Source organism: Ascaphus truei, chromosome 10, assembly GCF_040206685.1.
Source record: "Ascaphus truei isolate aAscTru1 chromosome 10, aAscTru1.hap1, whole genome shotgun sequence".
Lineage (NCBI taxonomy): Eukaryota > Metazoa > Chordata > Amphibia > Anura > Ascaphidae > Ascaphus > Ascaphus truei.
In genome coordinates, this window is record NC_134492.1 from 39,814,323 (window position 1) to 39,829,795 (window position 15,473).

General features: G+C 43.1%; 1 protein-coding gene across 8 annotated transcripts in view; it reads right to left on the minus strand.

Moving 5' to 3' along the window:
* Window positions 1-15,473, minus strand: part of DNM3 (dynamin 3) — a 292,881-nt gene that overhangs the window by 41,013 nt on the left and 236,395 nt on the right. The window contains exon 22 of one of the 8 annotated variants that reach the window (XM_075616722.1): window positions 992-1,700. The exons of the other annotated variants lie outside the window; for them this stretch is intronic. Coding sequence (XP_075472837.1) covers window positions 1,631-1,700 — 70 coding nt within the window. The 3' untranslated portion in view covers window positions 992-1,630. Of the gene's footprint in view, window positions 1-991; window positions 1,701-15,473 lie in introns of those variants that run through there. 8 annotated transcript variants of the gene reach the window in all.

Below are 15,473 nucleotides of genomic sequence, written 5' to 3' on the forward strand. Positions count from 1 at the left end.
GCAAGCATTAATAAAGTAAAATCAATTAACCGCTAAGGTGATCAAGGGGTTAGGGGCCATTAGATTGTATTTTTTCTTGTATTCTTGCTGGCATCGGAGGACATGGACCCGGAGTATGCTGACGAGGACACCCTTCATGATGGCAGGGGTAAGTTGAACGTTTTATTTACTTTATTTCTGTTGGCTAGCTAATGTTTGATTGTATAATGGGCAAATTCACTATTATCCATATGTGGATAATAGTAATTTTGCCCATTACTGCACTGTATGTGTTCCGGTGGGGGGGGAGGCTGTTGGGGGTAGCGAAGGTGGGTAGTAGGGTTGTTGTGTTTATTTTTGTTTCTTGGGGGTAGAGGGATTCGGGGAAGGGGGTAGTAGCCCCAAGGATGGATGTTTAGGCCTTCCGGGCGGTACCAGGACTGGTTAACCCCTTCATTACCATAGCGGTTCCCACCACTATGGTAGTGAAGGGGTTAACTCATCCCGCAACCTTCCAGGCAGGCCTAAGCACACCACCCTGGGACTACTACCCCTTTCATCAACCCCCTCTGCCCCAAGAAACAGACTATTGAGGTTTAACCCCTTCATTGTCTTAGCGGCTGGGCGGTAAGGTAATGAAGTTTTTTTAATATACATTTTAATACTAGTATAGATGAGCAGGGGGTCTCCAGAGCAGAACAGCGTTGTTTGAGGTCCGGGAACCCCCTGCTTCCTGAGATACAGGCCCTGTTATGGGGTGCCGGTATCTCCTTTGCATTTACATGTCTCACGTCACGTGACCGTGGGAATAAAATGCATAGTAGATACCGGCACCCCATAACGGGGCCTGTATCTCAGGAAGCAGGGGGTCCCCCGGACCTGAAATCAATGCGGTTCTGCTCCGGAGACCCCCTGCTCATCTACACTAGTATTACAATTTATATTTAAAACTTTTGATCGCTGGCGAGATATGCGCAAGGAGAGGCGACTCTCTCTGTGCAGCTCCCTCTGCCGTCCAAAACAAATCACCTGGTGAGGCCTTTTGGGAGAGGCGATCATCACGTCGCCGGCTACTCGCCCGTTTTGGTAATTTTGCTATCACAGATAATCGAGGCTTTCTGAATATCGTTATAGCAACGCTCAATCAGGCAGCGGAAATGGGCCGGCTTATAGAAGAGGACCCTTAGTGTTAGTTACCTTTGACCTATTTTTGTTTTCCTAACTTCTTATGATCCTATGCCAGATTTCTCCAGCAAGTTTTCCAATGTGTTTATTGCACAGTAACCCAAGTAAAATGGAAAGAAAACTGTTGTGACGTGGAGAGACATAGACATTAAAGCCCTATTTAGTCACACTGTTATTCCCATATACTGTACGCAAAATGCCATACAGAAGCCCATGTAGGCGAAGCAGAACAGATGGCAATAATGGTCAGATAAAAATGTGAAAATCCCTTTCAAATACGTTGCAGGCCAGTCCAGCAGCAAAGGGAACAATAGTGCATATTACAGCAGTGCTGGGACACAAGATATCCACGCATGCGGCTGTTCTACATCAGTAAGGGTGACAATTACAGAGAGCGGGAGTAAAAGTGATAAAGAGACAGACACATTTGTACTGATAGCATTAACTGTCATGCTGGGGGCTTGACTTAATCTAACAGGGACGAGTCTGTAGGACGGATAATAGAGGGACACGTGGGCGAGGGAGGCGGTCTCCGGCTATAGAGAGAAAAAGAGAGAGAGAGAGAGAAAGCTGGATCAGAGGGAGTGTTAAAAGATATTAACTCCTGACAACCATTATAATTGTGCTTTCGTTCACACATAAGCTGGTAATTGTTCCTAGATTTAAAAAGGAAGGTTTTTTTCTGAGCAAACACTTGTTCAACACACAATGACAACAGATAAGGGAGTAGCCAGACGAAAAATCCAATCCCCCCTCCTCCCCAAATCATAGATCACCATGTTTACAAATGAACTATTTTTATATATACTTATTGGTGTCAGATGTTTATTAAAAAAAAAAATGGACCAGTCATTCAGATTTAACCCCTTAAACATATCACTGGCATTACTATACTTTGGTCCTAGGAGGCATTACCCATTTAAGGTCCAAAGGGGGCCTGCAATGTTTTGTGTGCAATTCCTTGCAAGTTCTTTTGACACTGGATTGCCTTAAGTTTTCCACTTTTATCCGAAACATATTACCCTTTGGAAAAATAAATAAATCATGCAAAGCCTTTAAATAACTCTGTGGTGACCACAATAGTATTTAAATCACAGAAATACTGTATTCATTATTAATTCCTGAAATTCCACACGAAAAAGAATAGCTATTCAGAGACCCAATAGATATAGTAAATGCTAACTTGTGAGAAGAGTGAAAATCCAATTAAATCTATGTAACCACAGACATTTAAGCAAGACTGTCTTCCAATATGTGATGCTCATGCCAAATCAACTGCTGTAGGCTTAAAGCAGCAGCAGCAGCAGCAGCATAAGTAGTATATTATCTTGTATTGGCCATTGAGAATAACTATAACATTTAAAAAAAAAAAGGATTTTAAATAAAGCATGTTTTATGCATGCCCAATCCAATTTATTTGCATCGGGTGTATACCTTGGTTAAAGGTCGCGTGAGTAGCCCTGCAGCTGAGGACATTTAAAGATGGCAGATGGCGGCTGCCGGTAGGGAGGTTGAATCGGTAGCGAGATGTTCAGCGGCGAGGTGCCCTGCGGTGAGTAGTCCCGGCGGTGACATGCGTGAAGGTGGAGCGTCGGCGGCTTTTTAGTTGCGCCCACGGCCAAACATCCTAGACCGCTAATACTATACTAAGTATAGAAGGCTCTTTGGCAAGCTGGATTGCCTTTTTCCATACGGTTCATATTTCTTTGTTTTTTTTCCTTAACCCTTGCCATGCGTATATGATGCAGGTAATTAGCAATGAAACTTAAGTGAAATAAAATGTTTCCATTTGCTTTTTTACCCTTGTTCTGCAATACACAGGAGCTCAGGCAGTTTAACAGAGAATACAGTCGTAATGCAAAGATTTTCTTTAGCAGAAGCTCTTTTTTGCCCATTAAAAGCAATGGAATATTTAGCTGTGATAACCCTGGTGAGTTGAGAAAGACAAACATACCAGCATGTTTTACATTACATACATTTGTGGATATTTATTGTCCCAGTTTTACAGATAGCAGATCGATAAATATCCCCTAAGATGCCAGATTTTTGGTTGAACTTTTTAAGAGTGGTACATGCACACACAGTATTAGTAGGTGTGAAGTACACGTCACCCATGCTGGAAGGGCCTGGATGTGTTGCACGTGGACATCCCCAGTGTTGAATGGGTTAAGAAAAATTGATCTCTTTAAAAATTTACATTTTACATTTGACCGGCTCTAACATAAAACTTTGAAAAATTGAACTTTGAAGCAAAGCTGTTTGTACACAGTGTACACTCTTGTTTCAAAAAGCTGTGTTCCGAATCATTCACTGCAGGACCCTTTCAGTGCTGATCGCACCCAGCAGCACTTTGGTGTGTGTGTGCTCTCTGGCCCCCTGGCACTGAAGTGCATCCTTAGACTAAACAACACATAGGAGCACTCGTCTGTTAGAGGAGAAAGGGCTGCAGGGGGAGCTCTGACTTCAGAACTCAATCCAGAAGTCACTTTCTCCCTGCGCTGTGTCGGGTCACCGCAAGCTACAGACTATGTTAACTGAAAGCATCTCCCCACTGCTGCTGCCATAGCTCTGAGTAAATATATGACTCAGCCCGATTATATGTTTAGTCTGAAGCCAACAGACAGTCTCTAGAGGGAGGGAGAGGAGGGGAAGAAGGGGGGAGAACACTGTAAGATGGTGTTGCCCCTAATATTCTTCACAGGAGCAAACTTATACTGTACCGTCTCAACTTTAAAATACACATATTGTTTATGTAGATTCTTAAGAAACCTTTTAATGTGGTTAAGAATGATTTTCCTTTCCACTGAATATTGCAGTACATTACATTTTTAAGCTTTTAACCACCTTTTAAACTGAAAATAGTCCTAACTATTAGGGGAAGGGTGGGCAGGACAACAGGACCGAGGTCCCCTTCCTTTTCCCACCTTGTCACTTTGTGTGGTTGGGGTTAAGGTGGTGTTATTGACATTAGGCAGTTAGGGGGTGGGAAATCTGATGGAAGGCTGGTCCTCAGAGGTGTCATTAGGAAGGGTTTGAGAGCGGATCGGGCACATCCACGCTGCTTCAGCCGAAAGATGTTCCCGCCAATTCCTTCCTGTGGTCTTCTTATTTTGTTGGCCTTGTACAATATATAAATATATATACACACACACAAGCAAAAGAAGTCCTATATAAAGCACTCAAATTTGATAGCACAAATATGGATTTTATTAGAACACAGAAAACACAAAAATAAAATATAAGTAAAACAATGACCACTAAACTCCTAAATACTGATGCTGCTAAACAATGACAAGTATATATAATAGAGATAAATCAAATGGAATAAGAAAATAAATATATATATATATCAAAAGTAACTAAATGTATGAGACACACCCCTTGTGTGTGTGTGTGTGTGTGTATATACATATATATATATATATATATATATATATATATATATATATTACAGTATATCATTTAGAATGCTGGGGTGCGTGCGCGAGGCCTCTGTAAGGTCCCTTACCTGGTCTCCGGTGGCTTCTGGCGACGTGTCGCCATGGCAATGTGAAGTCATATGATGTCACAAGATCAGAACGCCAGAGACAAGGTAAGGAGGGGGAGCGCGAGCGGGGGGGCTTTGTGGAGTGCAGGCAGGGGGGCGCAGAGGAAAAAGTTTGCACCCCTGCCATAGATCAACATTTCCGTCCCATTGCAGGGCCTTTCTCAATGGGACCGAAATGTTGATCTATGAAATAAAAATAATTTTTCATTATCTATAGTTCCTGAGAGTTCCAACACCCTATACGTCACAGTGAATGAATAGTGAATTGGTACCCTAAAGCTCAGCGCTGTGACCATTAATTTTATGATTACAATGTAAGTGATAATAAATCTACTTGTGATTAGATATAAGCTGCCATGGGGTCCCTGCCTAACAAATAACTCACAAATTCGTTTAACAGACAATAATACAAAAGTGCAGTGACCCGGCACTAGAAGTGACAACAATACCCCAGTCCAATGATATGTCCATATAGATTGGGAAAGTTCTCTTAATGTTCCAATTGGAAACGAAGTGGTGGTTCAGTTACTAGCTGCTGCTTCCAAATTCCTCCTGCAGTATAATAGACAAAGGGAAAGAAACCATTGCGCAGCCACAAGTACCAACAGATGACTCCAAAAAGGGCTTAAAAGTAATAAACTTACAAAAGTATTGTGTCTATGTTCATTTGAGAGAATCTGTGCTTTTATCAACTTCTTCTCCTGGACCTCACGAATCCCCCGTGTTGTCAATCATACGTCAGCTCACTCTCCTGTTAACTCACAGCCTGATCACTCAAAGGTGATCTCCGTGGGTTCCCGGAAAGGAAATGACATAGGAGATGATGGTGCAGATTGCTAAAAACTTTAATGACATTAAAAACAGTAAAAAACAGCCAAAGGCTTACTCACATAAACCGTGCTGTTACAGAACAACTGACAACGTGCCGTCCGCAGCTTGTTAAGGTGAGGGGTAGTGAACACTAGGCTGATCGCGCTCTCAGTGCTCTCAGTTCCAGAGACCGCCGCCTGTCTCCGCGCAACACACTGACGTCACACGATGGCGCCCCCTCCACTCTCCTTGCTACCGGACACTTCAGTCTCAACTCCTCCCTCTCCAAACGCGTTTCGTGACTCAAAGTGGTCACTTCATCAGTGGTGAGGGGGAGTTCTTAACTACTGGTGTATTTATACCATTGAGGGTGACACCCACCCCCCTGGGACCAATTGGCAATTAATACAATAAAAATGAAATTAAATACGCCCATAATTTGCAACACGATTATTGCCACTAAGGAGACAAGCCCTGGGATTAAGTGGCAGTGTATCAGGCATGAATAGGTGATAATACTACATTCCAACTAATAAAAAATATATATAATATAAACAATTGGATTATTGATACACAAATTCTTAACTAGATGTATGTTAATACATGTTGATGAATATAAATGAACACAGACAAGTAAATCTGGCGAGGACAGAGATCGCTCAATCAGCCAAAAAAAGAGGCCAGATCAAAATCTATATTTAGGCCATGGGGTGACAGGGTCCTCAAAGTATAGATCCAAAAGGTCTCCCTTTTGGATAAATAATTGAGTCTATCACCCCTCTCCAATTGGCTTTTGGGCACTCTATGCCCCTACAGATAAGTCCCTCTGGGTTCTGGTTGTGTTTGATTTTGAAGTAGTTGGAGACACTGTGTGTCTCCAAACCTCTTTTTATATTGTATACATGTTCTGCCAGCCTACGTTGCAGCACTCTCCCAGTCCTCCCCACGTATTGTAGTCCGCAGGGGCATTCCAATAAATATACACAATATCTACTTTTGCAATTAATGAATGTCTATGTTATAGCTGTTACCTGTCACAACTGACAGAAGGAGCGGCTCAGTGAGTAAAGACACTGACTGGCACTGAGTTTGAAGGAACCTGGTTCAATTCCCGGTGTCGGCTCCTTGTGACCTTGGGCAAGTCACTTTATCTCCCTGTGCCTCAGGCACAAAAAAAACACATAGATTGTAAGCTCCACGGGGCAGGGACCTGTGCCTGCAAAATGTCTCTGTAATCCTATTCATGCCTAATACACTGCCACTTAATCCCAGGGCTTGTCTCCCTAGTGGCAATAATCATGTTGCAAATTATGGGTGTATTTCATTTCATTTTTATTGTATTAATTGCCAATTGTTCCCAGGGGGGTGGGTGTCACCCTCAATGGTATAAATACACCAGTAGTTAGGAACTCCCCCTCACCACTGATGAAGTGACCACTTTGAGTCACGAACGCGTTTGGAGAGGGAGGAGTTGAGACTGAAGTGTCCGGTAGCAAGGAGAGTGGAGGGGGCGCCATCGCGTGACGTCAGTGTGTTGCGCGGAGACAGGCGGCGGTCTCTGGAACTGAGAGCAGTGAGAGCGTGATCAGCCTAGTGTTCACTACCCCTCACCTTAACAAGCTGCGGACGGCACGTTGTCAGTTGTTCTGTAACAGCACGGTTTATGTGAGTAAGCCTTTGGCTATTTTTTACTGTTTTTAATGTCATTAAAGTTTTTCGCAATCTGCACCATCATCTCCTATGTCATTTCCTTTCCGGGAACCCACGGAGATCACCTTTGAGTGATCAGGCTGTGAGTTAACAGGAGAGTGAGCTGACGTATGATTGACAACACGGGGGATTCGTGAGGTCCAGGAGAAGAAGTTGATAAAAGCACAGATTCTCTCAAATGAACATAGACACAATACTTTTGTAAGTTTATTACTTTTAAGCCCTTTTTGGAGTCGTTTGTTGGTACTTGTGGCTGCGCAATGGTTTCTTTCCCTTTGTCTATTATACTGCAGGAGGAATTTTGAAGCACCAGCTAGTAACTGAACCACCACTTCGTTTTCAATTGGAACATTAAGAGAACTTTCCCAATCTATATGGACATATCATTGGACTGGGGTATTGTTGTGACTTCTAGCGCCGGGTCACTGCATTTTTGTATTATTGTATTATTACCCTATACGTCACAGGTTAACTTGGTCTTCGAATAATGGAAGAGATCAAAACATGTTGGACTATTTTCTGATACATAAAAGGTTTCAGAGTGCGATGCAGGATGTTTGTGTAATGTGCGGTGCTTCTATTGGGTCAGACCATCATTTAGTTCGAGCCAAATGTAAGCTTCACCTAAAAGCACATTATGTTACTTATCCCATACCCACATTAGACTACTCATACCTGGCCAACCCCACCAATCGAGCCCAATTCCAAGTTCAATTACGCAACCGGTTGGCCCCACTCATAAATGAGTATATTAATGAAAACTAGAACTTAACTAAAACCCCCATCATAGAAACACTCAAGGAAATATGCCCCAGAAAGAGAAAAAAACCTCAAACCATGGATTTCAGACAACACTTTAAACTTAGTTGAAGAAACCGCTAAGATACAGAACACCAATCACAAACAATATCTCTACCTCAACCGACAAATTAAACGCCAGCTTAAAGCGGACAAAGAAGTATGGTGGAACTCAAAGGCCCAAGAAATGGAATCGGCCAGCAGGAAGCATGACGGGCGCCTCCTTTATAGTACCCTACGAAGCTGCAGGGGAAATTTCAAGGTAACAACATCAAGCCTTAAGGATCAAAATGGTGCCCAAATAAAATCGCTTGAAGACAAACTAGAAAGGTGGAAGGAACATTTTAACCTGCTGATCAACAGCCCACACCCTGCAAATCAAGACCAAAAGCTGATAGAAAATGTCGACTTAGTTTCCAAGCGATATAACCGACCACCCACCAAATGAGGAAGAAATTCAAACAGCCATCAAATGCCTAAAGAATAGGAAAGCCCCCGGCATTGATACCATCCCCGCAGAAGTTCTAAAGGCGGGTGGAGATGTCGTCGTGAATCAATTAAAAGGCTTATACAACATCTTTTGGAGCAAAACTGATGTGCCACAAGATTTCAAAATAATCGTACCGATACATAAAAAAGGCGACCCAGCTAATTGCAAAAATTATAGGGGCATAAGCTTGCTATCAACATCTGCAAAACTTTTGACTTCTATTATCCAGACCAGACTACTTAAACGCAGAGAATTGAACTGCAGGGAAGAACAGGCTGGGTTTAGACCAGGAAGAGGGTGTACGGACCAAATTTTCACACTCTGACAACTAGCAGAAATACGACTCCGCTGCAAAAAAGATACCTTTATGGTATTTGTTGACTTCTCGTGCGCTTTTGACAGTGTGGGTCACCCATCGCTATGGTGCGCCCTCATGGCTGATACGGTACCACATGCCGCTCTCAATGTGCTAAGAGCTTTTTATGAAGGAGGTACAAGCAGTCAAACACATGGGCAACATATCCGCGCCATTCTCCATATCCACAGGAGTCAAACAAGGTTGCATAATATCGCCTGGCCAACTACAGTCTAACTACATATTCACTTAAAGATTCTCACTCTTAAGATGCATGGAACGTTATGTTGTGGCATGTTGCATGGAACGTTATGTTGTGGCATGTTGCATGGAACGTTATGTTGTGGCATGTTGCATGGAACATTATGTTGTGGCATGTTGCATGGAACGTTATGTTGTGGCATGTTGCATGGAACGTTATGTTGTGGCATGTTGCATGGAACATTATGTTGTGGCATGTTGCATGGAACGTTATGTTGTGGCATGTTGCATGGAACGTTATGTTGTGGCATGTTGCATGGAACGTTATGTTGTGGCATGTTGCATGGAACATTATGTTGTGGCATGTTTCATGGAACGATAGTGTTATGGCATGTTTTATGGAATGTCGGTGTTGTGGCATCTTGCATAGAACTTCGGTGCTATGGCATGTTGCATGGAACGTTATGTTATGTTGCGCTTGCTCTTTGTCACAGCATTGGTGGTTATTTGTTTAAGGGTGGTTTAACCTTGCCATTAAAGGCTCTGTTTGCTCTGTTGTGCCTACATTGTTTTTTTATTGGTGAAGTAGCAGAAGTTGCTGAGAAGTAAATATCTGGGGCTCATACTTGTGGTTAATTATGGCTTATTTGGGTGTATCCTGGGCTGTGCAGTGCCCGGCTTGGTGGGCATGCCACAGTTGTGCATGGCTATTCTTGCTGCTTAGTTGAGCACCCTGGCAGGGTAGTAATTAACCTGTTAAGTGGTTTGATATATTTGAATTTTAAATAAAAGCTGTAAAGATGCAACCTCCAACTCTGTGTTCTGTGGTGGACTTCTAGGTTGAGGTTTGATTGAAGGGTGGGTGATGCTATCGAAGGTTCTGAGGTCATGCTTTGCATCCTTCAAAATAGTTATGGTAAAGAGTCAATGAGATTAAACTTTTCTGACCTAATTTAAAAAATGTTTATGCTCAAAGAACAGACGAGCAAATGTCATTTTTTTTTTTTTTTTAAAGAAAAAAACATTCTTTATTTTTCAAGAGCAGTGAATGTGTAGCTTTGTAAACGAAAAGGTAGTGGTATTGATCATATGATGAGACATTCATGAAAGACTACTTTTCCTTTTTCATCAACAAATAGTTCATTTTGAAATACTGTACTGTATTAGATGGTAGTTTCTGAGAACCTGTGTAAGAACGTTAGGAATAATTTTGTGGGCTCACTAAAGATGGCTATAACGGTTTTTTTTTTCATAGCTGTTTGAAACCTCAGAGCTCTTCACTTTCAAGCAAATCTATTGACGGCAATTTTGGACATCTAGTGAAAGCAATGCAGATTTTATGCTTCATGGCGTTTGTCACTGATCTGTTTGGAGCAGGAGTTTTATTCCTCAATTTAAACCAATAAACATATTAAATAATAGAATGCATATGTGTTATTTAATTTTACAAGATAGTATTTTAGTTGTCTGTGCTTTCATTTTATACTGACTTCATAGAACAAAACCTTAAGACTGTAAGTTGTTTTGGCCAGGGATTCATTGGACTTCCCAAGGGCTCACACATACAGCATTTCATATATAAACACCAATTCCTGCAATGTTTTCTTTGTTAGGCTATTTGTGGTTTACACTCATGGGACACTAATGAACATCGACCTTCTGATTCACAGTCCTGTGACACAGAACCCAGAATCACTAAAACATGTGTTGGGGATACTACTATGCCATGAAAATGTCTGAATTTACTTTTTTACCCTTAATCAGCATAAAATTCTAGTCTGGGTTCAAAAAAAAAATTTGGAACGTATTTTAACAGTCTGGAAAACACCAGAACTACATTAACCTGTCATCAAACCAACTCATTCTCCTAAAAAAAATATTGCTGGGGCTCTCCAAAAAGGACCCTTTCTCCACCCTTAATGGAAGGCTGCTCGTTTATTGTTATTATAATGTTATTAATGCTCCTCTCTTTTACCCTCCCCTCTACATTAAACGGTCATCAAACCAACTCATTCTCCTAAAAAATAAATAAATAAACATTACTGGGGTTCCCCACAAATTACCCTGGCTCCACCCTTAATGGAAGGCTGCTTATTTGTATGTATGTCTTTATTTGTATAGCGCCATAAAATGTACATAGCGCTTCACAGTAGTAATACATGTCATATAAATAACAAATATAAATAACAGATCATGGGAATAAGTGCTTCAGACATACTGTAAAAGTAACATTAAGGAAGGAGTCCCTGCTCCGAGGAGCTTACAATCTAATTGGTAGGTAGGGAGAACGTACAGAGACAGTAGGAGGGAATACTAGTAAGTGCGTCTGCAGGGGGCCAAGCTTTGTGTCATGTGTCCATGATTATCCAGTGCTACTCATATGCTTCTTTAAGCAGCTGTGTCTTAAGGTGGGTCTTAAAGGTGGATAGCGAGGGGGCTAGTCGGGTATTGAGGGGAAGGGCATTCCAGAGGTGTGGGGCAGAAAGTGAGAAAGGTTTAAGGCGGGAGAGAGCTTTAGATACAAAGGGGGTAGAAAGAAGACATCCTTGAGAAGAACGCAAGAGTCGTGATGGTGCATAACGAGAAATTAGGGCTGAGATGTAAGGAGGAGCAGAAGAGTGTAAAGCTTTAAAAGTGAGCAGTAGAATTGAGTGTGAGATACGCGATTTAATCGGAAGCCAGGAGAGGGATTTCATGAGGGGAGACGCTGAGACAGATTTAGGAAAGAGTAGAGTGATTCTGGCAGCAGTGTTTAGGATAGATTGTAGGGGAGACAGGTGAGAGGTAGGAAGGCCGGACAGCAGGAGGTTGCAGTAATCGAGACGTGAGAGAATGAGGGCCTGAGTCAGAGTTTTGGCAGTTGAGTAACAGAGGAAAGGGCGTATCTTTGTGATATTGCGGAGGAAAAAGCGACAAGTTTTAGAAACGTTTTGAATATGAGAGGAGAATGAGAGAGAGGAATCAAGTGTGACCCCTAGGCAGCGTGCTTGGGCTACTGGGTGAATGATCGTATTTCCAATAGCAATGTGGAAGGATGTAGTAGGGCCAGGTTTGGGAGGTAGTATAAGGAGCTCTGTTTTTGCCATGTTAAGTTTCAGTCGGCGGATGGCCATCCAGGATGATATTCCAGAGAGGCATTCAGAAACTTTGGTCTGTATAGCAGGTGTAAGGTCAGGGGTTGAAAGGTAAATTTGTGTGTCGTCAGCATAGAGGTGATATTTAAACCCAAAAGATGTGATTAGGTCACCTAGAGAGAGTGTGTAGAGAGAAAAGAGAAGGGGTCCCAGGACAGAGCTCTGGGGTACCCCCACAGAGAGATCAATAGAGGAGGAGGAGGTGTTAGCAAAAGAGACACTGAAGGTACGATGGGAGAGGTAAGAGGAGATCCAGGATAAAGCTTTGTTCCGAATACCAAGAGTATGGAGAATGTGAAGGAGAAGAGGGTGGTCCACGGTGTCGAATGCTGCAGAGAGGTCGAGTAATATGAGCAGAGTGTAATGACCTCTGTCTTTGGCAGCGTGGAGGTCGTCAGTTATTTTAGTGAGGGCTGTTTCAGTAGAGTGAGCAGTGCGGAAGCCAGATTGTAGAGGGTCTAGTACAGAATAGGTGTTGAGAAAGTGTAGCAATCGAGAGAATACAAGACGTTCAAGGAGTTTGGAGGCAAAAGGCAGGAGGGAGACAGGTCGATAGTTAGAAGGACAGGTAGGGTCAAGCTTGCTGTTTATGAGTAATGGTATAACGGTTGCATGCTTGAAGGATGAAGGAAAGGTACCAGAGTAGAGGGAAGAGTTAAAGATCTGTGTGAGCATAGGGATTATAGAAGGAGCAAGAGGTTTTAGGAGATGGGAGGGAATGGGATCAAGAGGGCAAGTGGTAGAGGGAGAAGAGGAGATCAGCAGTGATACATCCTCCTCCGAGATAGCAGAAAAAGAGTCAAGAAAGACAGGAGGAGAGTTGGGAAGCATTGTGGGATGGGAGGAGGCAACAGATGGGATGTTCTGCCGTATGGACTCCACCTTTTTCTTAAAAAAGTCAGCAAAGTCCTGAGGTGAGATGGAGGAAGAAGAGGAGGCAGCTGAGGGTGGTCTGAGTAGAGAGTCAAAGACAGAAAAGAGACGGCGTGGGTTAGACTTGTGTGTGTTGATTAGTGATGAAAAGTAGGTTTGTTTAGCCTGAAAGAGGGCAGAGTTGAAACAGGATAGCATAAATTTGTAGTGAATGAAGTCTGCGAGCGTATGAGATTTCCTCCAGAGGCGTTAAGAGGAACGAGTGGAGGAACGCAGCATGCGTGTGTGGGAGTTTAGCCAGGGTCTGGGGTTAGAAGGGCGAGGACGGCAGAGAGAAAGTGGGGCATGAAGATCAAGAGAGGAAGATAAGGCAGAGTTGTAGTTCCTGACCAGGTTGTCAGGGTCTGAAGCAGAACTGAGAGAGGAGAGGGAGGAGCGTAAAGTGGAATCAAGAGCTGGTAGGTTAATAGAGCGCAGGTTTCTGCAAAAACGAGGGCGAGATGGAGATGGAGATGGAGAGAAGCGAGAGAGAGAAAATGAGATGAGGTGATGGTCGGAGAGAGGAAAAGGGGAAATGGAGAAGTCGGAGAGAGAGAAGTTTTTAGTGAAAACCAGGTCTAAGTAGTGGCCATCCTTGTGGGTGCTGGCTGCAGTCCACTGTTGAAGGCCAAAAGAAGAGGTTAGAGAAAGAAAGCGGGAAGCCCAAGGGAGAGAGGGGTCATCAATGTGGCAGTTGAAGTCCCCAAGGAGAAGAACAGGGGAGTCTGAGGAGAGAAAGAAAGAGAGCCAGGATTCAAAGTGAGAGAGAAAGGCAGAAGGGGGATGAGTAGAGGAAGGTGGGCGATAGATGACCGCCACATGGACCGGGAGAGGAGAGAAGATCTGGACAGTGTGAGCCTCAAAGGAGGGAAAAGCAAGAGAGGGGGGAATAGGAAGGGTTCGGTAACGGCAGAGAGAGGAGAGCAGGAGCCCCACGCCTCCACCCCTGCCATCAGGGCGCGGAGTGTGGGAGAAGGAAAGGCCACCGTAGGAGAGGGCAGCTTCCACAGCAGAGTCAGACTGAGTGAGCCAGGTCTCAGTTATAGCAAAGAGAAGCAGGGAGTGAGAGAGAAAGAAGTCATGCACAGAGAGGAACTTGTTAGAAAGGGAGCGAGCATTCCAAAGGGCACAGGAGAAAGGGAGAGAGGAGGGAGGGTGGCAGGGGATGGGTATGAGGTTAGAGGGGTTGACACCAGAAGGAGTAGAAGTTGCATGTGGAAGGCGAGGATGAGAGTAAGTAGAAATAAGGCAGGGACCAGGATTGGGAGAGATATCCCCAGAAGCAAGGAGGAGAAGCATGGACAGAAAGAGAATGTGTGAGGATGATTTGTAGGGGTGTTTTAGTGCAGGCGGCATAACTGTGTGGTGACAGAGGGCGCAGGTAAGAGAGGAGATCATGTGAACTGAGAAGTGGTGAAGTAAGGAGAGATGGCGAAATATGAATAGAGTTAGAGACATGATGAGGCTGGTGGAAGGAAGTGCATAATTTGAGAATAAGTGAGGTTACAGTAAATATAAAAAGTAAAGGTGGCATCACAGCAATAGTAATGTGTTGATATGTGCAGTGTGGGATGATAACCTCCTTTCCAGCGTAGTTCAAATGCAGGAATCAGAAGCAGTAGATTGTGTCCACTTTTTCCACTTCTTTTTGAACTTCCTTTTTTAAACTGCCATACTACTTGAAAGATTTCTACTTGAAAGCATTTCTGCTTAAGAGCAAAGGCTGCAAGCAGCAATGGCTGTTGTAAGTTTACTTATATACATTTAGAAAGTCACCTGGTTGGTACAACAAACTTAATTAGCACATGTGAGGGTAGTTAAACCAAAATGTTTTTCAAAGGTGGGTGTTGTCTTGCACAAGTGTGAAAGATGAATTAAATTAAGGCAATAGGGGGATGATTTCCATACAGACAATTTGAGATGTTTTTACCTAAATTGAACTAAAATGAGCTAAATAGACAGCAGGGTATGAGGATTGCAGGACACATGGACAATTTGAGATGTTTTTACCTAAATTGAACTAAAATGAGCTAAATAGACAGCAGGGTATGAGGATTGCAGAACACACAGACAATTTGAGATGTTTTTACCTGAGAAAAGACAAGAGATGAGATGAGAAGCAGATCAATGGTCCCAACTTCCTTTTTTAAACTTGCATACTACTTGAAAGATTTCTACTTAAAAATGTATTTATTTATTATTATTATGTAGCCAGGTCACCTGATGGCTACTATTCTGCCCTTGGGCTGGTACAATCAGGTTGCCAGTATTTGCTGTGGGGTTTTCCCCCTCCGAGGAGGTGCACTTGAGTGACCGCGGGAGGCGGTGACATCAGGCCTGGGCATGACTAAT